The 25,708-nt window shown below is 40.5% G+C and overlaps 1 protein-coding gene across 4 annotated transcripts; it reads right to left on the reverse strand.

The window, feature by feature from the left end:
* Positions 1–13,973: 13,973 nt before the first annotated feature.
* Positions 13,974–23,229, reverse strand: LOC110164773 (apoptosis regulator BAX-like). 4 transcript variants are annotated; one of them, XM_055152509.1, is made up of 7 exons: positions 22,704–23,229; positions 22,586–22,616; positions 18,657–18,827; positions 16,474–16,612; positions 14,645–14,798; positions 14,314–14,504; positions 14,234–14,257 (listed from the first exon to the last, which is right to left on the reverse strand). In XM_055152509.1, exons 1-7 carry the CDS (start codon positions 22,729–22,731, stop codon positions 14,249–14,251), a joined length of 723 nt encoding a protein of 240 aa, XP_055008484.1. In that variant the 5' UTR covers positions 22,732–23,229; the 3' UTR covers positions 14,234–14,248. The 4 variants fall into 4 exon arrangements, 3 of the variants coding, with proteins under 3 accessions (XP_055008483.1, XP_055008485.1, XP_055008484.1); XR_008632024.1 differs by having other exon boundaries at positions 14,241–14,257; positions 14,694–14,798; positions 22,704–23,221; XM_055152508.1 differs by having other exon boundaries at positions 13,974–14,504; positions 22,704–23,228.
* Positions 23,230–25,708: the final 2,479 nt, after the last annotated feature.

Raw genomic sequence — 25,708 nt, forward strand, 5'->3', positions numbered from 1 at the left:
TCCTACAGATGTGACTCACACGAGCCACAGTGACACTGGCTCCTACAGATGTGACTCACACGAGTCACAGTGACACTGGCTCCTACAGATGTGACTCACACGAGTCACAGTGACACTGGCTCCTACAGATGTGACTCACACGAGTCACAGTGACACTGGCTCCTACAGATGTGACTCACACACGAGTCACAGTGACACTGGCTCCTACAGATGTGACTCACACACACGAGTCACAGTGACACTGGCTCCTACAGATGTGACCACACACGAGTCACAGTGACACTGGCTCCTACAGATGTGACTCACACTCACACGAGTCACAGTGACACTGGCTCCTACAGATGTGACTCACACGAGCCACAGTGACACTGGCTCCTACAGATGTGACTCACACGAGCCACAGTGACACTGGCTCCTACAGATGTGACTCACACGAGTCACAGCGACAGGCTCACTACAGATGTGACTCACACGAGTCACAGTGACACTGGCTCCTACAGATGTGACTCACACGAGCCACAGTGACACTGGCTCCTACAGATGTGTCACACAGTCACAGTGACACTCCTACAGATGTGACTCACAGTGACACTGGCTCCTACAGATGTGACTCACAGTGACACTGGCTCCTACAGTGCCACAGTGACACACGATGGCTCCTACAGATGTGACTCACACGAGTGACACTGGCTCCTACAGATGTGACTCACACGAGCCACAGTGACACTGGCTCCTACAGATGTGACTCACACGAGTCACAGTGACACTGGCTCCTACAGATGTGACTCACACGAGTCACAGTGACACTGGCTCCTACAGATGTGACTCACACGAGTCACAGTGACACTGGCTCCTACAGATGTGACTCACACGAGCCACAGTGACACTGGCTCCTACAGATGTGACTCACACGAGTCACAGTGACACTGGCTCCTACAGATGTGACTCACACGAGTCACAGTGTGGGAGGATTCTCTGGTCTGTGTCTGTGTGATGGATTCATACGTTTATAAATCTGATTTGTGATCAAATATAAACCCTAAGTTTTCTTTTCTAAAAAGAGTTTTTTACATTTTGTTCACAAATTTTTCAAACGTTCTGAATTGTTTTGTGTATGTTTTAAATACTTTTGTAAAGTGCTCAAAATGTTTGTCAGATTTATAAAAGTTTTCAGAAAAATTGGCAAAGTGACTGAACAAAACCTGAGTCACAGAGTCTGAGCTGCGGTCATGAGCAGATGAAACATCAGTGAGTGGGAGACTGCCCTCTGCTGGACACTCAGTGGAACTACAGGATGTGGACTCTTGGGAGTCGCTCTCTGAAGAACGAAAGAGCACAAAAAACACACGACCAAAGTCTGAGAGTCTGGATGAAAAAACTGCCTTTTACTGAAATGAAATTTAGCTTTGAAATTTTTTTTATAATTCTGTGTTTTACAAATTATTTCAATTTTCTAAAGCGAAATGCGTCTTTGCCTGGAATGTTCCACAGCATGGCATTAAATGTACATCTCCATGGAGACGAGCAGGTAGTGAACCGGAAAAGCTCCATAAAGCAGCTTCAGGACCTGGAGCTGTCCGTGGTGCTGAAACCTCATCGGACTGAAACTGAAGAAAGGACGTTACTTCAAAACAATATTACACAGGCAGAAGTACAAAGTATGAGTAAGAGTATTTAAGGAAAGTACTTACACTTAAGTAAAAGTAACTTCAAGAGTAACTGTGTGGACAAAACATCTGTTACTGTGAAACATACAAAAACATGAAATAAACTCACACCAATCCAGTCCAACTTTATTTGTACAGCACATTTTATAAACAAAACAGTTTCCAAAGTGCTTCTCATAGCACCGGAAAACATTTTACTAAAAAAAAAAAAATAATCCACAGAATTGTTTCAACCACAAAGAAACTAATATAAATAAATTAAACATTAATAATAAAATCAACGAACAAAAATAATAAGATCAATACATAAAAGCAGTCTAAATAAATAAATAAATGAAAATTTAATTAAATTTAAAAATAAAAAAAATTAAATTAAATTTTATCAAATAAAAAAAGTTTTTTTTTATTTTTTATTAAATAAATAAAATAAAATAAGACACAGAGGACTACACAACTCACGCGGTATTAAAAGTCAGAATATTAACTCACTCACCGAGGGAAGAGGAACCACAACTTTTACTCAAGTAAGAGTACTGTTACAGTGTACAATACAGTACTCAAGTAAAAGTACAGCCAGAGCTACTCACACTCCTGAGGACCTTCTTACAGGAGACAGGAGGTTGTTCTCTGGACACTGGACGGTGTGGAGGACGTGGGGTGAAAACAACAACAGGTTTTCACTCTGCAAATTCAGTACAAAAATACAGGAAGTAAGAGAATCCCTCTGCGTCTGTCATCAACACGGAAAACATGTTTTAGTTTAATCCAAACTATTGTGCAGATTTTTACTGTACAGTTTGTAGGTAACAGTTCAGGAATTACCTTTGTCAAAACTTACACTGAACTAAACTTAAGCCAATTCTGTGCTGTGCTTTTATGCACTTTGAAAACATTTTTATTTCCACATTATTCAAGCTTTAAACAGTAAAAATGAAAGCGCTTGTGTGTGTTTGTGTTGGAGGAGCAGCTCCATCTAGTGGCCAAACAGGAAAAGTCACACCAAGTATCACCAAAGAAACTGATGAGATTTGGATTTCTGTGAACCACCAGATCTAAAAAAGGTCCGTAACAGGACTAATCCAGGTCTAAAAATTGACTACATGTCCCTCAAAGTAAGAAACGATCTAAAGGACAAAAAGTGGAGAACATTAATTCCCACTGAAGAAACTCACGTAAAACACTTTGAGAAACAGACGAATTTTACTGTAACCTGCACGTCATTTCAAATCTGTGACCAAATATAAGTAAAAAATATGTTTAAATCAAACCTGTAGTGCTTGTGTGTAGCTGTTGTATGTATGTTGCACAGTATTCTTCTAAAGCAACTTAAGAAACGAGTGCTCTGACTTCTGTTTTAGAAAACTGTGGTGCCCAGTACGAGCCGACGTCACCGTAAAACGTCCTCACAGCGAGCAGCCCAATCCTACGTGGGTCAGTCCATATCAAATCAGCAGTTTTCAATGAATCTCCCCTATGAGACATATCAGATTTGGCTGAAAAAATTTTGAAAAATTTCAAAAAATCACAAAATGAAAGAATCTCAAGTTTCAGCTCCATCCCTTGAGTCGTTCCTGAGTTTTGGCCTGTTGAAATTTTGGGGCCATGTTCACTTTTTCAGAAGCCTTAAATTATAAACATGTTTGAGAGACCAGAACTTCATCAAAAATAGAGCGAGGAAGATGAACATTTGTGTTATTGTAGATTCTTGGTCATAGATTCTGAATCTGTTGTCAAATATTGTGTATCTTTATTAAGTATCTTTATCACATTTGGTTGCCACTCAATTTTTTTTTTTTCAGTTTTTGAGGTCCAAGATCCATTTACTCCAAGCAGATATTTACAAACTAACTGTTGGACCTGAATATTTGAGAGAACGACCGTTTCTGACACAAATCTCACACTTTTCTGAGTTTTCATGTGGACGGTGTCGAGTCTCAAATATGTTCACAGACCAAATGTGATCTTTTTGGCCCCTTCTTTGGAGACTCTGTTCTCCATGTGTCAGGGTTAGATGTTGATCAAATTTTTAACAGACTTTGACAGATTCTAATTAGTTTAAAGTAATAAAAACATCTATTAACTTCATTTCAAACGGAATTTTTGAAAATGAGTCTCACGGGTCATTTTTGGTGGAGCTTTGGTACTTTTCCACCTGCAGAAAGGTTCAGTTACCTTTAGTAGACTTAAACACTAATTGCAAGATTCAGAATCTATGACCAAGAATCTACAATTATACAAATTTTCATTTTCCTCGCTCTATTTTTGATGAAGTTCTGGTCTCTCAAACATTATTATAAATTAAGGCTTCAGAAAAAGTGAACATGAACCAAAATTTCAACGAGCCAAAACTCAGGAACGACTCAGGGGATTGAGCTAAAACTTGAGATTCTTTAATTTTGTGATTTCATATGGACTGACCCACGTGCATCACAAATAAAATAAAAAAAAAATTAGAAAACGAGGTGAGTAGAGAGCGGTGTGTGCAGCGGTGAAAACGAATCACTCCAAGTACATCTTCACAGGGTCAAGAAGCTCTTTTCCTGCACTTTTTTTAACGTTATGTTGTATAAGTGAGTGACAAAGACGACGGCCTTTGTCGCCATTTTTTCACTTTTCATTTCCTTTACATCCATCTCAAGTCAATTAAACAGCTAAATAACACTATCCCGGGTTTGTTTTATTTAGTCTTGTTTGGTTAATTTAATCACTATTCACACATTTACTTTAAATTCATTTTATTTGGTTACATCTATTAATTTAGTTTTATAACTCACCACCTGGTCTGGAGACAAACGACACACACATAAGTCCTGGTCTCAGGTCTCTGCTCTGGCTCCTGTGGCTCAGAGACTTTAAAGCAGCTCTGTTTGTACAAGTGTCTCCATGGCCGAGCACCAAAGTCCATCTGTGACATGTTAGTGTCATATGAACATCTCACACTCTGAGGAGCTCAGGGACCAACTCCTGCTGGTGCCCAGAGTCACGACTAAACAAGGGGAGTCAGAGTTTCAGGTTCATGCAGCTAAAACCTGGAACAGTCTGAACATGTGAGACAGACTCTTCTGTGACGCTGTTTAAATCCAGACTCAAAACATTTCTGTTTAACTGTGCAAATAACTGAAAGGTTTTCATTCCGCACTCTTCTCTCCAATTTATGTCTCTCTTTTTTAAAATGTTAATCTTCATGATTATTTATGTTTTGATTTGTTTTTATTATGATTTTAATGTATTTCTTATTCTGTAAAGCACTTTGAATTACTTTGTGTATGAATTGTGCTGTACAAATAAACTTGCCTTACAAAGAGGGGGCGTGACCATTGTCAGTCATATTTAAAGGCTCTGGGGCAGGTTTTGGGCCAGACCATGTGGAGGGAAAACTCACATTCACTTCTTTTTGTGTTATGGATTTGTTTTGTAGGATTTTGTTTCAGTGTTTCTAGTTTATTTGGAGCACTGTTTAATTTAAAGGGGAATTTGGCCCTCAGACAAGAATATAATATAGCACAACTAAAAACAGGAAAGTTAAGTCCAACTAACCTGTGAGTTGGTGCCAACCCAGGGGGAAGTACTTCCTGTCTGGGTGGTATAAAAGTGGGAGCAGTTTAGATCATCAGTGCAGCTGTGTGCACGTGGGGTATTTTTGTTTGTCTTGTTATTCATTTCTATTGCTTTTGCTTTATTTAAGCACAGTTTTTGTTTTTTTGTTTTGTTTTTTTGTAAGTATGTGTTTTCATTTTGCCCACAACTTGATGAAGGATGAAATAAATTTGGTAAAGGGACATTTTTTTTGTCTACCACTTTGGCCAGCTTCCCCACAGTGAGACATTAAAATAAATAAATTGTTAAATAAATAATAAGAGGAAACTAAAACTTGATTAAAAGTTCTGAAAAATCCATTGGAGAACGAGCGTAAGAAACACCAGAACGATCCAGAAGGTTGTACAGACTTTATTGCTTTACAAACACATCATCATGCAGTTTTACATCGTCACAGAAACGCTCGTACAAATCCTTGCATTGTCGTGTAAACAGGCCACAGGCTCAGTCGTCGGTCGAGAAGAATCATTTTCATATTAAATAAAATCTAAAACCTAAATCTAAAAAAAGGTCTGCGGAGCTGGAGGTTCGGTTTCCGCGAAGGCACGAGACGAGCGGTTTCAAAATATATCAAATATTTCTTTTAAAGGTGATGGTTTATCTGTGGATTTTTAGACATTTCAGTATCGGCTCCACAACGAAAAGTTCATCTGTAAACGTCATTATAATTTAAAGGTCCCACGTTACGTTATTTTCTGATCTCTGCTGTATTTTTGTCGTTTCCTCGTCACAAACAGACCTGGAGTTTTATGTTTTGTCTCATTCGCATGTTTAAACACACAAACCCTGAAGATTTAGGCTGAGTTCTTCTCTCAAACTAAAAAAAAAACAAAAAAAAGTCATGCGGTGATACAGGAAGTGCTCCACTACGTTTTGACATCGTGTTTGGTCAAAAATGAGTTGTGTCACGGTGTTTGTACTTTGGAGCTCTGCAAACTGTTTTACAATCAACTCGTTCTGTTTTTCACCGTTTTAAAGACAAAATAAAGGTACGGCGTCTTCTTTAAATCCGCATTTTTTCATTTTTCAGTTCCGTTTTGACCTAAATTCAATCGTAAATAATGACTTTTCATGTAGTTTTCCTCACACAAAAACCGAAAGAATCAACTGAACACAGCTCGGAACAGGGGAGTCCAGTTACACGAGCAAACTGGAATTAGATTTTTAAATAAATGTCATATAAATGTCATATAAATTTCATATAAAATATAGCCCCGCCCCCCCAAAAAAACTAAACTAAACTAAACAAAAAACTTTCTCAATACTATGCCCAGAAATCACAGTTTTAAATTTGGATTTGGATCGATGTTTCGCACGTTACATTTCAGATTTTTTTTTTAAACAATAATGACACTGACATTCTTATGACAAAGTTTTAGGCTGTGCTTCGTACCTGAGAGACTGGTCAAGTGTCCCGCAAGTCCCTCCTCCCTGAGCCCTACTCCCTAACTCCTAACCCCTAACTCCTAACCCCTCCTCCTTCCCTTTAATCCCTCCTCCCTGAGCCCTACTCCCTAACTCCTAACCCCTAACTCCTTCCCTTTAATCCCTCCTCCCTGAGCCCTACTCCCTAACTCCTAACCCCTAACTCCTTCCCTTTTATCCCTCCCCTCCTACTCCTAACCCCTTATCTCCTCCTCCCTAATCACAGACCCGGTGTTTTGTTGAAATGAGCTCCCGCAGCTTAAATCGACAGTGACGTCTATCGATTCACGCTGCTCCGTCGAAATAAGTTACGTTACTTCACTTACGTTTTTCCATTTACAGTTGAATACACAGTGTTGGGGAGTAACAGATTACATGTACCGGAGTTAAGTAATCAGAGTACAAATGATGAGTAACTGTATTCAGTTACAGTTACTGTTTCAGTGAGTGGTAATTGGATTACAGTTACTTTGTTGAAATAAATGGATTACACAGAGATATGGTTCTGTTTTCACATTTTGGGCCATATCCATTTTTTGTTTTTGGTAATTCCACTCATTGCAGGACACTAAACCAGGTCTAAAACCAGGTCTAAACCAGGTCTAAACCAGGTCTAAACCAGGTCTAAAACAAACCAGGTCTAAACCAGGTCCAAACCAAGTCTAAAAACCAGGACTAAAACCAGGTCTAAAACCTAGGTCCAAACCTAAACCAGGTCTAAAACCAGGTCTAAACCAGGTCTAAACCAGGTCTAAAACCAGGTCTAAACTAGGACTAAACAGTCTAAACCAGGTCTAAAACCAGGTCTAAAACCAGGTCTAAACCCAGGTAACCAGGTCAAACCTAAACCAGTCTAAAACCAGGTCTAAACTAGGACTAAACCAGGTCTAAAACCAGGTGTCTAAACCAGGTCTAAACCATCCAGGATCTAAACCTAAACCAGGTCTAAAAAAACCAGGTCTAAACCAGGTCTAAAAACCAGGTCTAAACTAAGACTAAACCAGGACTAAACCAAAACAGGTCTAAACCAGGTCTAAACTAGGACTAAACCAGGTCTAAAACAGGTCTAAAACCAGGTCTAAAACAACAGGATTTAACAGGACTAAATCCTGCTGTGTGGACGTGTTTCTTCTTCTTCTATCAATAATATTTTTAATTTGGTTCAGTAAAATCTGGACTTTTTATTTTCTTTTATCAGACAAAACTTCTTATGTGAAGATTTCCTCGTCTTTGCTTCTTAACGGCAAATCAAGTAATCCAAAGTATTCAGATTACATTACTCACTTTAAGTAATTTAATGGATTATGTTACAAACTACATTTTGGTGAATGTAATCTGTAATCTGTAGGGGATTACATTTTAAAAGTAAACTTCCCAACACTGTGTATAGATCCAATAAAACCAAACCTCTCCAGTTTTACAAAGTATTTGTTTGGATGAGAGACGCAGGTTTGATGCTGTTTGCACACGATGATCAGACTTTATACTTTAGTTATGTCAAATTTCAACTCATTTATTTGAATCTGTGCAGTTCATTTGGACAATCGACAAAGCCACAGGACAATTAATTCGTCGAATAATGTCCCATTGCAGAATCAACATTATTCACTCATTTAGATGAATTTGCGTAGAGGTAGCTCATTTAGACAGGACGATATCTTCTGTCAAATAAAGCTCCCACTATAGAAAAGAACAGGAAACACTCAAATCTTTATATTAAATAAATATCATCAGCTACAGTGTGAATTTCCTGTTATAATATAGTGATATTTTATTTATACTGCGACTTTTTAAACGAAGTTACAACCTTTTCTACACACATCCATCCATCCATCCATCCTTTTCTTCAGCTTATCCAGGGTCGGGTCGTGGGGGCATCAGTCTGAGCAGGGACTCCCAGACGTCCCTCTCCACACACACGTCCTCCAGCTCCTCCAGGGGGACCCCGAGGTGTTCCCAGGCCAGTCCAGAGACTCAGGCTACGTTCAGACTGCAGGGCTTAACGCTCAATTCCGATTTTTTGTGAAATCCGATGTTTTTTCAGGGTCGTTCACATTTCCAGTTAAATGTGACTTGTGTGTGACTCCAGTGTGAACATTAAACGGCCCAAAAGTGTCCCACATGTGACACTGGAGACACGACGACGTCAACCGCAGCGAGCGTCTCTGTGTTTACAGAAGTTGTCCAAACATGGACGCAGCATCGAGCACCTGGAGATTTTAAAGTTCCTCTCGTACCGGAGCCACAACATGAACAACTGACTTGTTTTAAGGAGGAGATTGAGAAGGAGAAGGACGAGGTTTTTGGCCGTGGTGTTTTGTGGTGAGTGGAGATGTGCTTCACTTCAGTGACACAGAGTTCATTAACAATTTTCTCCTACTTCAGTGCAGAATAGTGACGTTTGTGTCTTGTTGATAACGTGTAGGTGGATGAATGCACTTTGACCGTTCAGACTGAAGTCACATGTTAAAGATCAGATATGTATCAGTTTCAGGAGCACAGATCCAAGTGTCCTGCGTCACATTTGAAAAAAATCGGATCTGTGCTGTTCAGATTGTCAATAAAAGATCAGATACAGGAACATAGAGACAAAAAATCGGATTTGGGTCACTTCAGGTGCAGACTGAACGCAGCCATAGTCCCTCCAGCGTGTCCTGGGTCTTCCCCGGGACAGAACAGATGCTCCTCACCACGTGGAGGAGCAGCGGCTCTACTCTGAGCTCCTCCCTTGTGACTGAGCTCCTCACTCTATCTGTAAGACAGACCCAGACACCCTGCGGAGGAAACTCGTTTGTGCCGCTCGTATCGTCGATCTCGTTCTTTCGGTCACTACCCAGAGCTCATGACCAGAGGTGAGTGGAGGAACGGAGACTGACGGTAAATCGCTCCCTCTTTCCCATTTTCTACACACGGAAACAAAATAAAACACGATGTAATGAAAATGATCAGGATAAAATCAAATCTTAAATCCAAACTGTTCAATCATCTAACGCGCCGCAAAACTAACACGCACATGTCGATGTTTAACTGAACCAAACAGACAATAAAACCCTAAAATACACTTTCAAAATGTGACTTGTTCCTCCACGTCTGCGTCGGGAGCTCAGATCGACGGCGTTTAAACAGTAACAGCGCTTGGGGGTCGTGCACATGTGCAGCAGAGCCCTGGAGCTCAAATCAGAAAATATCACTGTATTATAAAAGGAAATTCACACTGTAGCCGAAGATATTTATTTAATATAAAGATTTCAGTGTTTCCCGTTCTTTTCTATAGTGGGAGTTTGATTTGATAGAAGATATCGGCCTGTGGAAATGAACTCTACCTAGATTCATATAAATGAGTAAATATACCGAATGCAGTATTAGTCGCTCTGGATTATAAGACGCACTGTCATTAAATGGTCTATTTTCAAACTTTTTTCACAAATAAACCGCGTGGGACTTTAAAGGAAACACAACAGTGCGATGGGTGAGTGGTTTTGTTTGTTTGTTCGTTCGCGGTGACTCGGTTGTTCAGTCGTGTCTAGAAGCGGCACGTCGCGCTCGTCGCTTTTTCGGTTCGTTCCTCCGTTCCGTTCCTCGTCGGCGTGGAGTGACGATCGTGTCTGCGGGTGTTTTTCGCCGTGCGGTCGCTGTCTGCTCCGTGTGTGTTTGCGTGCGCTGCGGCTTTGTAGTTTGGGACACCTGAGTGGATTCGTGTATGGGGCGCTCTGGATTGTGGCGCGCGGTCGTTTTTTGATGGGGTCGGAGGCTTAAGAGCGCGTCCTGTGGTGCGGAAAATACAGTAATTCTACAGCGGGACCTTATTCGATGGTTAAATTGTCCTGTGGATTTGTGCTCCCTTTAGTCGGAGTCTATTTGAGCAGAATATGACTGACCAAATGAACTACTACGCAGATTCAGATAAATGAATTGAAACTTGAAAGAACTAAGATCTAAACTAAGAACTAAGATCCTGTAGAGGTTTGGTTTTATTGGATCTATACAACTGTACACGGAAAAGGTCTCTTATTTCGACGGGGTTGCGTGAATCGAAAACAACGTCACCGTCGATTTAGGCGGCTGGGAGCTCATTTCGACAGAACACTCAGTACGGAGCCCCACTCACACACACGTGCCCCGGGTCAGTGGTGGTTCAGGTCCGTTCACACCTAACGCTCTGCTGCGTCATTTAAACTGAATTAGAACAGAACCGAACCTCGCTGAGTGACCAGGAAACTCACAGAAATCACCGAAGCGACGCTGAAGCCTCGTCAGACTCGACTTGAGCGACAGAAACTGACGCGGTCCTAAAACGGCCTTTACTTTACGTCTTTGTGGTCATTTTATTTCTATAAACAACAAAGCAGGAAAAATGGATAATCCTTTCACAAATAAAGTTCAGCGACAGAGCGAGGAGTCTGGAAACGTAAATGCGACTGTTAAATATGGAAGATAATTTGTTCCATTAGATTTAGAATTTTAAATCCTGTCGAATTTCTCACTTAGAATTTTTTCACACTGAAAAAACATGTTTGAATTATTTTTATTCTGAATGTCAGTTGAAATTTTAAGTGGAAATTTGGTGTCTGAAGCGTTTGAAATTCAATTAAAACTGTAAAAAATAAAAATAAGTCACCTTTTAAATATTCAGCACAACTATTGTCAAGTCCTCAGATTCAACAGTCAAAATTCAAAGGGAGAAATTCAATGGTATTTAAAATTCTAAATGTAATGGAGCAAATTATCTTTCATAGTTAAAACACAGTCACAACGTTTATATTGGTGATAAAAGTTTTTAAGTGACCGTAACTATCATGATTTCAGTCTTCGTCATTCATAAATTAATCGATAAAAAACAAAAATGAAAAGTGCAGTAAACGTTAATGGCCACTTGAGGGAGCACTGCAGCTGCTTTATGTATTTAATACAGTGAAACTTAATGCTCTAAAAACTTATTCCTTAACTTAAAAAATCCAAACCAACTCGATTCAATTAAAGATAAACATAAAGTCTGTACATACAAAATCTAAAATCTGCGGAAAAGTCAAATCTGAGCGTCTGAACGGGCTCCTCAGTCTCAGAACACTGACGCCGCTTCTGTGACTAAACAACAAACCAAGCGGTGATACTGGCATTTTGTTCACACAGACACACAATCCCTGCATGTTTCTCATAATTTACCGGAAATGTTTTTGCTCAAGGGCGTCGGTTTGCACAGGGACGGTGGGGAAGATATTTGGGGAAGACAAAATAGTCCCTACTGATATTTGCCGTTTTAATTTAATAAACAAAAATATAGATTTATTCCGATATTTTTCCAACCTGAACCTGTTTTAGTTCACATTTTGTTTATTAGACGTTCGGAGATGTATTCACCCTGCATTCGATTTTCCCTCCGAATCGGTTTTCCGAGGAAGTTGCCGAGCGACACGTGTGACACGCTCCTTTTCCTGGGACCTCGGTGGCGGAAAAACTAGACCGAGCAAGATTCAGAGTCAGAATCTGAGATGTCTCCGCCGACTATGACGTGTAAATATGAAGTGTTTTCATTACGTTTGGACATTTTGGTGTTTAAATGACTCGTATCACTGCAGAACTTTACTGCATCTGTATCACTGCAGTACTTTTACCGCGTCCGTATCACTGCCTGTAGGTTTGGGAGTCGGTGTGTTTAACGGGCATCGCTCTCCTCGGGGTCACATAGACCTGAAGAAAAATCTTTTTTCCTTCCCGCTCTCTTATTTTTACATAAATTCTTGCCAGGTGAGAAAATACATTTTTGGGTCTGATTGACCCGCCCCAAGAGAGCGGGAAGGAAAACTATTTTTTCTTTGGGTCAAGGAGAGCGTGAGGGTTAACGTCCCTAAAGTTGTAACAGAAGATAAATCAAAGTCAAGGTCAAAATGAACTTTCATCAGTGCTTCCATGATGGAGGCATCAACAAACTGAAACCCTCTGGACTTCTCACTGTTCCTTCACCTCAGATCTGAACCACGTGGATGTTTTGCTCAGATATGTTTCACTTAATAGAACGAAGCGCAAAATTTCAAAAATGTAATGAATTAAAGTGGCAGCGTTTTCATAAGACGAGGGGACGGTCATGATCTTAATCCACGTGTCCGACACGCCAAACAGAATAATACGCTTCAAGCTCGGACGTGACGTCAAATCCGAGGTCCAGGTCGGAGTCGGAAGATAATCGAACGCAGAGTCAGTGATATGACGACAGGGTTACGCCTGCCGCTATTTCACTGCAACAGAGTGACGTCAGGAGCCTAAACGGGGGGAAGCGGCAGGACAGTGCAGCGCCTGAAGATGTTCTCCGCTAAACAATCATCTTAGAAGGACAACGGACACAAACTGAAACCACCTCTCACTTATTTTGGAAAGAATTCATAAACACATGGCGGGTGGAGGGGTGAGCTGAGAATGTCCCCACCAGAGCTGAGACCAAACCTACGCCCTTGTTTCTCCTACTAATTACCGGATCAAAAATGCAGGGAAATCAGTTCTGCTTCGTTCACACGTGACCCTGATGAGGCAAAGTGCAGGTCCGTTCGGTCTGTGTGTGTGACCGGGGCTCAGGTCGACGCTCTGAGAACACGCGGAACGTCTCGCTCCGCTATTCCACATGATTTAAAAGAACTGTTCATCCATCTTTACAAAAACTTTCACTGAGTACAGTCACAGTCCCCCCCCCCCATGTTTCTCCAAACCGGACACAGACACAGTACACGGAGCATTATCGCTGGTTGGTGAGACGTGAGAAAACATGATATTAAGAAAATAGATATGTAGAAAAAGTAGAAAAAGTTCAAGTTTTGGATTTGTGCTGAGTCAGATCGTCTGAGGTGAGGGTCAGAGGTCAGGGTCGGAGGTCAGGGTCAGAGACTGCATATATAAGTGGACACAGCGAACCGTCCAGCTGCCTCTTTCTGAGCAGGAAGTGAACACGGGCATCACGTTTCTATCAGACTCATCATTTTTGTCGTAAAACGTTCAGTTGAACCCGTTCTACGTGGTCCGGGTGTTTTCATTCTGCTGCCCTCACTCCTGATTGGCTCTTTGGTTGCTATGATACACGCACTCGGGATCTGGCTCCAAACAAACTGCGCCAAACAGCCGGGCCTCAATGAGCTTCGTTTGACTGGAGCCAAATGCCGTGGGTGACGCGAGGCTCCGCTTTTATACGCAGGCCGCGGTGAGGGAGGGGCGGGGTGTGTGACTCTCTGACTGAGGGTCTCTGGGGTTGGGTCAGTGGGCGAGGGTCTCTGGTTTTGGTCAGTGGGTCTGGGTCAGTGGGTGAGGGTCTCTGGGGTTGGGTCAGTGGGTGAGGGTCTGGGTCAGTGGGTGAGGGTCTCTGGTTTTGGGTCAGTGGGTGAGGGTCTCTGGAATTGGGTCAGTGGGTGAGGGTCTCTGGAATTGGGTCAGTGGGTGAGGGTCTGGGTCAGTGGGTGAGGGGTTGGGTCAGTGGGGTGAGGGTCTGGGTCAGTGGGTGAGGGTCTCTGGTTTGGGTCGGTGGGTGAGGGTCTCTGGTTTTGGGTCAGTGGGTCTGGGTCAGTGGGTGAGGGTCTGGGTCAGTGGGTGAGGGTCTCTGGTTTTGGGTCAGTGGGTGAGGGTCTCTGGGGTTGGGTCAGTGGGCGAGGGTCTGGGTCAGTGGGTGAGGGTCTCTGGTTTTGGGTCGGTGGGTGGGGGTCACTGGTGATGCATGAGTCTGAGTGTGACCAAACTGCCGAGGGCCAGTCCTGCCACAAAGATGAGCAGGACGCCGTAGATCTGGTACCCGCTGACTGTGCGCATGGAGGCGGCCGCCAACTCCGAGAAACTGCTGATCTACGCACACAAACACACACACACACAAATACACACACAAACACACACAAATACACACACAAACACACACAAATACACACAAACACAGAGTAAAACAAATGTAGGCATGAGTTCCAAAGCCCTGTGACATTTATACTCACAAAACTGTTTGTAAATGAAACTCTGAACCACGTGTGAGGAGATACAGACCCATCCTCCGTGCTCCCGGATCCAGCCCAGCAGGTTGGTCCTGAAGAAGTCCACGGTCCACTGCACCACCTCCCGCACCGACTGAGGGAGATGAGCCTCCACCAGCTGCACACACACACCAGCAGAACCGTCTAACTAAACCTACAACTAAAAACTCATGATTTTTTTATCTGAACTTTAAACCAGTAATAAAGGATTCACGTCGTGGGACCTGATCACCCGGGCATCGACACACACACTGTCTTAAAACAAAATTCCACAACAAATGGTTCTACAAATCAGAGACTTGCACAAGGCCGGGTGCAGATAGGTGCTAAAACGGGCGGGTTTTAACATTCTGGAATTTTACAGGCAGGGATGTGGGAGGGTAGTGATTACACACGGGCAGGTCAGGACTAAATCAGGACTAAACCAGGATTACGCCAGGACTAAACGAGGTTTAAGGGCCTGTTTACATGAGAACACCTGCAGGTAAAACCGAAAAAAATATTTGATCAGATGTGTCTTTTGTTTAGACGGTGACGGCGTTTTTGGGACTTAAAAATGCAAAACTCTGAAACCACCGTCCAGAGTGGAAAAGTTGAATATGCTCCACCGTAGGGTTCCGTCTACAGTGCCCAAGACGTAAAACTCTGGTAAGATTTACGTCACATACATCACCACCTCGCCGCTTGGCATGCATACACAATCAATTTCCACACACGTTTGTCTCACCGTATGCACGTAGATTTCCTCCTGACAACGCTCGTCTAAACGCAGAATAAAAAGTGAAGACGCAATGCCATTTTTGTGTCTTCTGTTTAGACCATCATCATCTAAACCAGGTCTAGACCAGGGCTAACCTTGGACTTGAGAGAGAGAACCCCAAGCCTGTGGAGCAGGGTGTCCTCAAAGTGCGATGGGACGATGGCTGGGCGCAGCTCCGTGGGGCGCAGAGCTCTGCACTGGTCCTTTCGCCCAAGGTCACCCGACAGTCTACGTGGGCGAACCTCCAGGCCCGTCCCGACACTCAGTCCTGGTTCAGTTATAGTTTAGTCCTGGATTAATATTGTTTTAGTCCTAGTTCAGTCCTGGTTCAGTGCTGGTTCAGTCCATGGTGTATGCCACTCAAAAGTCCGGCATCTCAACAGATGTTTCACATGTTCAATAAATAATGTCTGTGAAGTGATGACGTATTTTTGACAGTCGAGTCGCGTCTGTGACTCATGTTCATGTTCGTGCTGAAGAAAGTGAAACCGTTTCATTTCGTGATTGTAATTCTTGAAGTCGTAACTTTTCAATTCGTATTCTGATGGATGCTTCACTCAGAATGATTTTAATTTGTGTGTTATTGTATCACAGGCACGTACGGGTAACGGGTGGAATGTTAACGGGTCCGGGCGGGTGCAGATTTAACTTAGATATAATGTGCGTTTGCGGTGCTGGACTGTGAAGGTTGGGCGGGTGCGGGTCTGCAAAAATGGACCCGTGCAGGACTCTGGATTCAGGTGCTGGGGTTCAGAGCGTGAGGATTCAGGTCAGGGAGAGGCATTTTAGGTCTAAACCAACTGGACGGGACCCAAATGAGAGACTCGCGTGGGGCTCATTCTGCTTTCTGACTGGACGATCATCTTGAATTAACAACTTCAATATCGTGTCCAATGTTTTTGTAGTTCAGAATAAATCAGCATTAAAATGACAAACACTCAGAATCGTATATTTAGTTTTTTTGTATGTGTGTGTCATAGAATCCTTATTTGATGCATGTTTCTACAGTTTGAGACCTCAGAGTCAGACTGACCTTGACCGCGAGGCGTCCGGCCACGTAGAAGAGCACGGCGATCCTCTCCCACGTGATGCCCTGCGCGAACACTTTGTCTGCCACCTGTTTGAAGAGGTCCCACTTTGAGCCCGGGGCCCGCCGTATCCCGTCGATGGCACTGCACAAGGACACACAACACAGGAGGAGTTACACCACATTTAGACCGATCCACAGGAGAGGCCCACAGCACCAACTGGACACCACAATAATAACACAGAAGGTCAACCTGGGAACTAAGGCTACGCTCACACTGCAGCCTGAAGTGACCCACATCTGATTTTTTGGCCCCTATGCTCCTGTATTTTAATGACAGTCTGAACCACACAGATCAGATTTTTTCAAGTGCGACCCAGGACACTTGGGCTACGTTCAGACTGCAGGGTTTAACGCTCAAATTGACGAGAACAAACATGAATTTTCAGGATGTGGTTGGTACATCCATGTAATTTTAAAAAGCACGACAATATCAAGTAATCCAAAGTATTCAGATTACGTTACTCACTTAAAGTAATTTAATGGATTATGTTACAAACTACATTTTGGGGTATGTAATCTGTAATCTGTAGGGGATTACATTTTAAAAGTCACCTTCCCAACACTGTTCATTGTTCACTCGCTCCACATTCAGAGTGTCAGTGTCATAACTGTTTTTACTAACGTACATTCCCCATTCTCACCTGCTCGGAGGGAAAATAACGTGAATAGTTTCTGTGACCTGCACGTAGATAAGACATCAGCAGTCGTATTTAATTTGGTTGCTAAACATTTGCATATGTGCAAAACAAACAGCGCGCGCTCGTCGTTACTGTCGCACTTCAAATAATACACGAGTCGAGTTTGTCCCGACTGCTCGGCTCATCAGACCGACCCGAGCGCGGCGCACACTGGGTCTGTGGGGCGGAGAGGAGTTTGTGCCTCATCACACACTCAGCTCTTTAAATAAACCTGTAGATCTGTGTGTGTGACCTGAAAAAGTTTAACATGAACCATCTCCAACGTGACACACCCACACAGAACAGACTCACCATCAGCAGAACACCCCTCTGTCACAGAAAGAACACTCACATTACACTGAGTCGTGCCCTTCAGACCCTGTTTACACTAAAACGAATCTTGATAATTAATGCTTTGGTCTCAGGGTGGATCTTAGGCATGTTGTCAGAGGTCAAGTTGCAGTTGATGTGAAGGTCTGGTGTGCTGGGGTTCTTTTTATACACACCCACTAATTGATTGATCAGTAACTGATCACAGGTGAGGCTGTAATCTAGGATTGGGTGCATCATATGACAAGGCCACAAAACTTTTGTCTTGCCAAAATCTGACCTTTCTGTGTTCATGAAATGATCAATCTTTCTTCAGTGAAGCAAATTTATTTTAGTATATTGAGCATAATTTGGGAGGGTTTTAGCTTCATATGAGACATTTCTAAAACCAATCGATTAATTTAAAGTCGGTTATAAGCTTTTGTTTCTACAAAATGCATAAGCGACAAGACTTTTGTCAGGGACTGTATGTTGATGCTCGTCAATAGGGAGTTTAATGGTGGGGGGGTGGGGGGGTTTAAAAGGGAGAAAAATGCAACGCTAACTGGAATATGTATAACTGCAAATAATAACACTTGAATAAAAATTTGATCACAATAAACATGTATTCCTTGTTGCTTGCCAAAAAACTGGAAAATAAATCTTGGAAAATCATCTCTGGTCATGGACATTGATTTGTACTGTGTAAACCACATGCCCAAAGGTGATTATTTGAGTTATGTTTAGTTCTGAGTTTGCTCACCGCTTTTGTTTGTTACTTTTCTTTGACAAATCGTCACTTCACCGATGGAATGATGTCGCTCAAATGTTGCACCACAATAATAATACATAAAAACTCATGTTGCCTGCTTTGCTTATGTGTCGATTCAAACAAAGACTCAGTTCTTTTTTTAAATGAGATCCAGTGCCAGTTGTTCATGCAGGAGCTGTTTAAAAGAGCCGTCACATCATCAGTATTCACACTGTTCACTCTGAGCTGTTTCCAGTAGTGAACGATGTGCAACACGTCCACAAACTGCACCTGTTTTCAGTTTGCACACGCAGTTTTGCACCTGGACTGATCTGGATCTGGATCTGGATCTGAAATGGAAGTGACTGTAACGCGGCGGTCAGACTCACTCCTCCAGCAGCTGGTTGTTCTTCACGTTGTCCCCGATGATGCGGATCATTTTGGCCAGCTCCGTCACCACCTTCTGCTCCTGCTGCGACTGCACCTGATTGGTCAGCAGCGGCGTGAGGGGCGGGACGGCCTCTGCGGGCACCTCCTCCCTCAGCTCCTCCTCGATCACCCTGCACGAGGCACAAACCAACAAACGCCGTCAGGACTGGAGTGGGTTTATGGAAGAACATTTGGTTCATCAGATTTTGACTTCTAAATCCTGTTAAATTTTTTAACCCTGAAAAAACATGAGTGAATTATTTTTATTCTGCCTGACAGCACCAGTCACAGAGAGAGGGGCCACGTTTTTTCTATAGAAAGTGAACTGGTGCCAGAGTCGATGGAGCCAGAAGGGCGCTCATTAGGGATATAGGCGGTATCTCGATATTTTAAATATATCAAGATATTTTTTAAACAGGAAATGGATTCTGACATCATATATATCAATATATCGATATTAGGGATGGGCATGATTAGTTGATTAATCGATAATTGATCATTAAGAATTTCATCGGATTACGTTAATTTTAATCGACAAACCGAATGTAGGTTTCTGTGTGTGTCGTGACCAAACAGGTGTGTACATGTGTCTCTGCATCAGAAGGAGCGAGACACAAACAGTGGGTCAGTCTGTAACGAACCGAAGCACAAATGTGGATTTAACCAGGATTTGTACAAGAAATTCCACACTTTCCGTTGCGTTGGGACAAGTGTGAGTCCATGTGCACAGTGGATAAAGCAGCACATATGTTTCTGTGTCCAGTGGGAAAAAGTTTTTACAGGTGAGAGTCGCTCAATGTGGATGACGAGGCCCCGCCCCCCTCCCCCCGTACGCTGTCCTGGTTTTGACAAACGCAAATCTGGTCACACTGACCTGTATTCACCTGAGTCATGTCTTTTAATCTGACACAAGTTGAACCACATCCTTCTTCCTTAGTTTATGCAAATTAGTGATGTGGTTTTAAGTTTTGTTTCTGTGAGATTTGAACAAAACTGAATTAAACACATTATAATGTCAAACAGCTGATGTGGCTCTAGAGTCGTTATGTTTATATGTCGTAAAGTTGAATTTATTTATGCAGATTAGTGCAGATAGTAATAATAATGATGATAATTTTAATATAAAAACGTTAATGAATAATCGATCGTTAATTCTTCCGACGATCGATTAAGAAAATTTCATCGAATGCCCGTCCCTAATCGATATAATGTTTATATATGCGCTCGTTCACCCTGTGCGCCCCCATCCCCTCGAGTTTGTGATCCGTCCCCTCGCGTGTCTCATTTACTCCTCACTCCCGCCGCGAATGCCCAAAGTCAGGACATTCAACAACCACACAAAATGACGATGTCCGAATCCCAAAACTAAAATATGACAATATCAGAACCAGAAACAAAAGCGATACGGTTCAAAAGACTTGAAAAGATCGACTTTGACAATAGACGCGTCCCACTGGGAAAACAAACATGACGGTTTGATGCTCACTTTTTCAGAAAATCCATCCCAGTATGAATTGCGCAATGACAGGAAGTCCGAAATTCGTGATGCGTGCGTAGCTCTGGTCTAAATGCGCTGATGTAGGATTTAATCGACGCTGATGTTTTGGGCTGGACTCCGTTCAAAAAGAGCAGTAGTAATAGTAGTAATCTCAGTGCGACTTCCTTAAATAAAAACTTGACTTAAACACGACTTATTTTGTTTGGCCACATTAAAGTTTATGGGTAAATCGTTTTATTGTGTAATTGCCTGAGTCATCATGGGCATGACGCAGATCAGGCGGTGCGTCACGTCTGCTTTACGATGCCTCATTTACTGGAAAAGCTTTGTCTGTTTTACAATAGAAAATGAAAGTGAAACCGAAGCTTGTTTATGGTGTAAATGACAATACAGATTCTCTTTGTCGCAATACTGAAATTAAACTCAATTTTGATATGAAAGAATAAATCTGACACTGGCTCTGACACGACAATGATAATTAAAAACACTATTAATAGATTGTGATTTTAACATTAAATGGTAGTTCTTTCTTTTACATTAGTTTCTAGTTTCAGTATAATTTTAGTATTGATTAGTGGTTGATTTTACTTTGTTTTTTAATGTTTTAATCAAATAATATTACTAGGCTATAGATTTTACTACAACCTGTTACTATAATTTTTATTTTTTATTTTTTTTTATTTATAATTTGTCAAGTTTGAGGGATTGGATACCCAGCACATCCACAACAAGACAGACTTAACTAAATATAAAATGAACACGAATACAAAAAAAATAAATAAATAAATAAATAATAATAATAATATAAAAAAAATAATAAGAAATATAATAAATAAAATAAAAATAAATAAATTAAATAAAATAAATAAAATAATAATAATAATAATAATAATAATAATAAACTATACTATAATTTACTTACTTACTCTAATTTAATTTGCCTACCTACAGTGGGTGCAAGAAGGCAATACTTAAGTTAAAAAAAAATAAATATCCTCCTGGGACCCAAAGGAAAAAAGTGTATTGCAATATATATTTTTTTTGTGATTTTTCTATCTATTTGGAGGTAAATTAACACCTTATTTACATTTTGTTAATTGTATTTTTGTTTCTAATTTTGTAGCATGTCCTCAGTAATGGACGCCGGGGACGTTTTGGTCTTAAATCCAACTTAACAAAACAAACTTATTGATGAGAAACACCTCTGACAACTTCTACAGTCACCTCAGAACATTTTTAGACTCCCTTTTAATTTATTTTTTTTAACCATAGTGAAGCCACAAACTTTTTTTTTATTTTAATTTTTTATCCTAGACATGATAGTACCTATAATCCCCCAACCCTATTTAGGCAGAGGAACCCAGTCCCCCCATTAAGAGTCCGTCTCAAAACACTTAGAATATAAACTGGTTTAACTCAACGTCCACTCTGATGGACACAAATGAATGGACCGGGTCACAGGAGGAGGATATATAAAATGCAGATTGATCACACTGAATCTATGTTTTTTAAGGCCTGGTTGGTTATACAAGTACGTTTCTCAATAGTTAAGTAGAATTTTAAAAGTTAGAGTCATTTAAATTTAAAAGTTACTAAGTCATAAAAGTTAGTAAGTCATAAAAACGTTGTATCTACAAGTAAAACATTTGAACTCATTACAATGAGTTCAAAAATGTTTAATCAAATAATATTATTAGACTATATATTTTACTACAACATGTTACTATAATTTTATTACTATACTTTAACCTACAGTGTGTACAAGTAGTCTATACTTAAGTAAAAAAAAATATATATATATATATATATATATATATATATATATAAAATGCAGTTTGATAGAAGGACAGATAATACTCCCTACAACTGTACAACAACTCACCCTTATGTAACAGATAATACTCCCTACAACTGTACAACAACTCGCCCTTATGTAACAGATAATACTCCCTACAACTGTACAACAACTCGCCCTTATGTAACAGATAATACTCCCTACAACTGTAAAACAACTCGCCCTTATGTAACAGATAATACTCCCTATTTTATTACTTGTCTATTTTATTTTTATTTTTACTTGTACATTTACATTTAAATAGTTATGTCTCTTTCTATCTTTTTTTTTTTTTTGCTACTTATTTAGAATTTTATTTAACCTTTTATATATATTTTTTCTCTTTGATATTATATTATGTTAATAAATTAATAAATTTGTGGATCAATAAAGTTTGTCTACGTCTAAGTCTATACGAGTACGTTTTTCAGTAGTAAATTAGACACGTAATAAGTCATAAAAAGTTGTACGTGCAAGGAAAAACATTTGAACTCGTTAAAATATTTACTTGAGTACTTAATACGCAATAAACAACAGCGTAATAAAGTGGTACTTACTCTTTAATCAGCGCCTCTCCAATTCTCTCATCTGTGCAAACACAACGCAGACATCGTAACAACGTAAAAAATAAATAAATAAATAAAGTATTATTGTAAGTTTATGATTAAAACAAACCTGACATCCCGTTACCCTCACACGCCATGGCTCAGGGAAAAAAAAAAAAGTGCACTTATAGAAAACGCGATGTTCTTATTGTTAAAACATCCGTCCACAAAATCCCTCCACGAACTTATCTTTACGACGACAATCCGCGTTACGTGCACTTACGTCCCATTCAAAGTAAAAAACATCCACGCCTCGGTCAAAAGTGAGAAAAGTTCGTCAGGAAACACCGCATAGTACGGTACGGTAAAGGAGGAGCGCTCGAAAGCATGCACGGTACGGTTTGGAGGGGCGGGTTTCGCTACTATAAACACCGCACTGTAAACCCCCGCCTTTGCAAAACCGTAAAACCGAACGTACCAACCCGCGGACGTGGATGATGAATTGAATCGTCGCCGGTCGATGACGTTCGTGAGTTGTTGAAGTTACGTTAGCGAAATGCGAGCGTTTGAAGAGCACGTTTCGGGTTTTAAAATGATAAAAAACAGACTAAACTCGACTGAACAGCTTCGCGTGTGGCTCGAAGACGCTTGTTTGGAACTTTTTTTCTTGTGTCCTCCGTGAGTCAAATGCGGCAGCGCAGATCGGGCAGAGACACGCGCAGCTCAGCCAATGAGAGTCGAGCTACAGAGCAGGGGGCGGGGCTTGCGTATGACAGCGATCAGAATGTTTTAAATGCCCTACGTAATCAGTGTTGGGGAGTAACAGATTACATGTACCGGGATTACGTAATCAGAGTACAAATTATAAGTATCTGTATTCAGTTACAGTTACTGTTTCAGTCAGTGGTAATTGGATTACAGTTACTTTGTTGAAATAAATGGATTACAGGGTGGGATTTTCCTGTTTTCACATTTTGGGCTAAACCAGGACTAAACCAGGACTAAACCAGGATTAAACCAGGTCTAAAAACAGGACTAAACTAGGACTAAAACCAGATCTAAAAGCAGGACTAAACCAAGTCTAAAACCAGGACTAAACCAAGAGTAAACCAGGATTAAACCAGGTCTAAAACCAGGACTAAACCAGGACTATTCCAGGATTAAACCAGGTCTAAAAACAGGACTAAACGAGGACTAAAACCAGGTCTAAAAGCAGGACTAAAGCAGGACTAAACTAAGACTAAACTAGGACTAAAACCAGGTCTAAAAGCAGGACTAAACCAGGATTAAACCAGGTCTAAAAACAGGACTAAACTAGGACTAAAACCAGGTCTAAAAACAGGACTAAACTAGGACTAAAACCAGGTCTAAAAGCAGGACTAAAGCAGGACTAAACTAAGATTAACTAGGACTAAAACCAGGACTAAACCAAGTCTAAAACCAGGACTAAACCAAGACTAAACCAGGACTAAACCAAGTCTAAAACCAGGACTAAACCAAGACTAAACCAGGATTAAACCAGGTCTAAAACCAGGACTAAACCAAGACTAAAACCAGGACTAAACCAGGACTAAACCAGGTCTAACACTAATGACACTTAACAGTGGTGTGGACATAATTGAAGGCAGCAGTGTCTCATATAAAAATCATTTCTCTATCAGGATGTGGTCGCTACATTCATGTCGTTTTAAAAAGCATGACAATAATATCAAGTAATCCAAAGTATTCAGATTACATTACTCACTTTAAGTAATTTAATGGATTACGTTACAAACTACAGTCTGGTGTATGTAATCTGTAATCTGTAGGGGATTACATTTTAAAAGTCACCTTCCCAACACTGCACATAATAGAACAATTTTCGAACTTGGGTCAAATTTAGAAACGCTTATCCACAAAAAAAAAAAAAAAAAAAACTTGGACTGTTCAAGTAAAATAACCCATTTCCATCGTATTTAGTAAACGTCTTCATTCTGTTGGGAAAATTTCACATCCATAAATCCAAATTCTCCAATTAATCTTCATTATACTCGACATGAAGAATGATCTTCAAACACTGAAAACGATTTCTAACATTAAAATCTATTAATACACAAACAAAACAAGAATTTGAATTTTATTTTTAACCACTTCCTCAATTTCTTGTATCGATTTTTATTTTATTTTATTTTATTTTTTGGACGCATTATCTGCCTCAGTTTAAGTTTACATGTATATCAACTTTGTTTTTTATTTGTTTTGGATTAAAATTATGTATGTGTAACATAGTTAATATGAACGCTGTTAAATCCTGCTAAATTGTGAACTAGCGCCATCTCCTGGTGCCCGTCGCACCTGCACTTACTAAACTCGTGCAGACTCTGAGTTCTCCTCGTTGTTCTGGAGAACTCGAGACGAGGTCACGTGACTGTGAAATTGTGTGGACAAAAATGATTGATTCACTCATGTGTAGATATTTTATTGTTCATCTGACAGTTGTGTGTTGTACTGGACGTGTTTTATGTTTGTTTGGCCACAATCTGCTGAAGTTTATTTACAGTATATTTGATTTGACCCTGTTTTTCTTAGTTTTACTAGAGGATAATAAATGTCTGTTTTCTACAGATGAAACATGATGAATGTTCACTACAAATCAACTCACAACAACTGTTTTCTTTGTTCTGTGCAGGTACGTGAGGTACACATGTTTGATGTTAATGTACATCTGGTTATATTCTAAGTGCGTTGCACATTACAGATAAAAATTAGAAAAACGTAACAGACAGGCAAAATACATTTAAAAGTACCAATATATATTGCCCATTGAAAAAAAATGTGCATTTTATTTTATATTATTGTCTTATGGAAATCCACTATACGGCCACAGGAACTATTATTACTATTACTATACAGAGTATTGAGTAATGCTGCTGTTCTATTTTTGTTATTACAATATTGTAAGAGACTTAAATGTTGTAATAACCTGAATATTATTACATTTACTACTCGTTGTTCTGGAGAACTCGAGACGAGATGAAACATGATGAATGTTCACTACAAATCAACTCACAGCAACTGTTTTCTATGTTCTGTGCAGAATAAACTTCTGTCACACCAAACTGCAGCAGCTTCTGTGAGTCATTGAAATAAAAAGAG

Source organism: Boleophthalmus pectinirostris, unplaced genomic scaffold, assembly GCF_026225935.1.
Source record: "Boleophthalmus pectinirostris isolate CB_2022bp ecotype Guang Dong unplaced genomic scaffold, ASM2622593v1 HiC_scaffold_17, whole genome shotgun sequence".
Lineage (NCBI taxonomy): Eukaryota > Metazoa > Chordata > Actinopteri > Gobiiformes > Gobiidae > Boleophthalmus > Boleophthalmus pectinirostris.

Excerpts from the sequence above, each read along its gene's own strand:
- LOC110164773 (XM_055152508.1), bottom strand. The coding sequence starts at position 22,731 with ATGGCGTGTGAGGGTAACGGGATGTCAG. Across the intron at positions 16,613-18,656 it reads AACAACCAGCTGCTGGAGGA|TGCCATCGACGGGATACGGC; the intron begins GTGAGTCTGACC and ends GTCCTTGTGCAG. Across the intron at positions 14,505-14,644 it reads TTTCATTTACAAACAGTTTT|ATCAGCAGTTTCTCGGAGTT; the intron begins GTGAGTATAAAT and ends TTGTGTGCGTAG.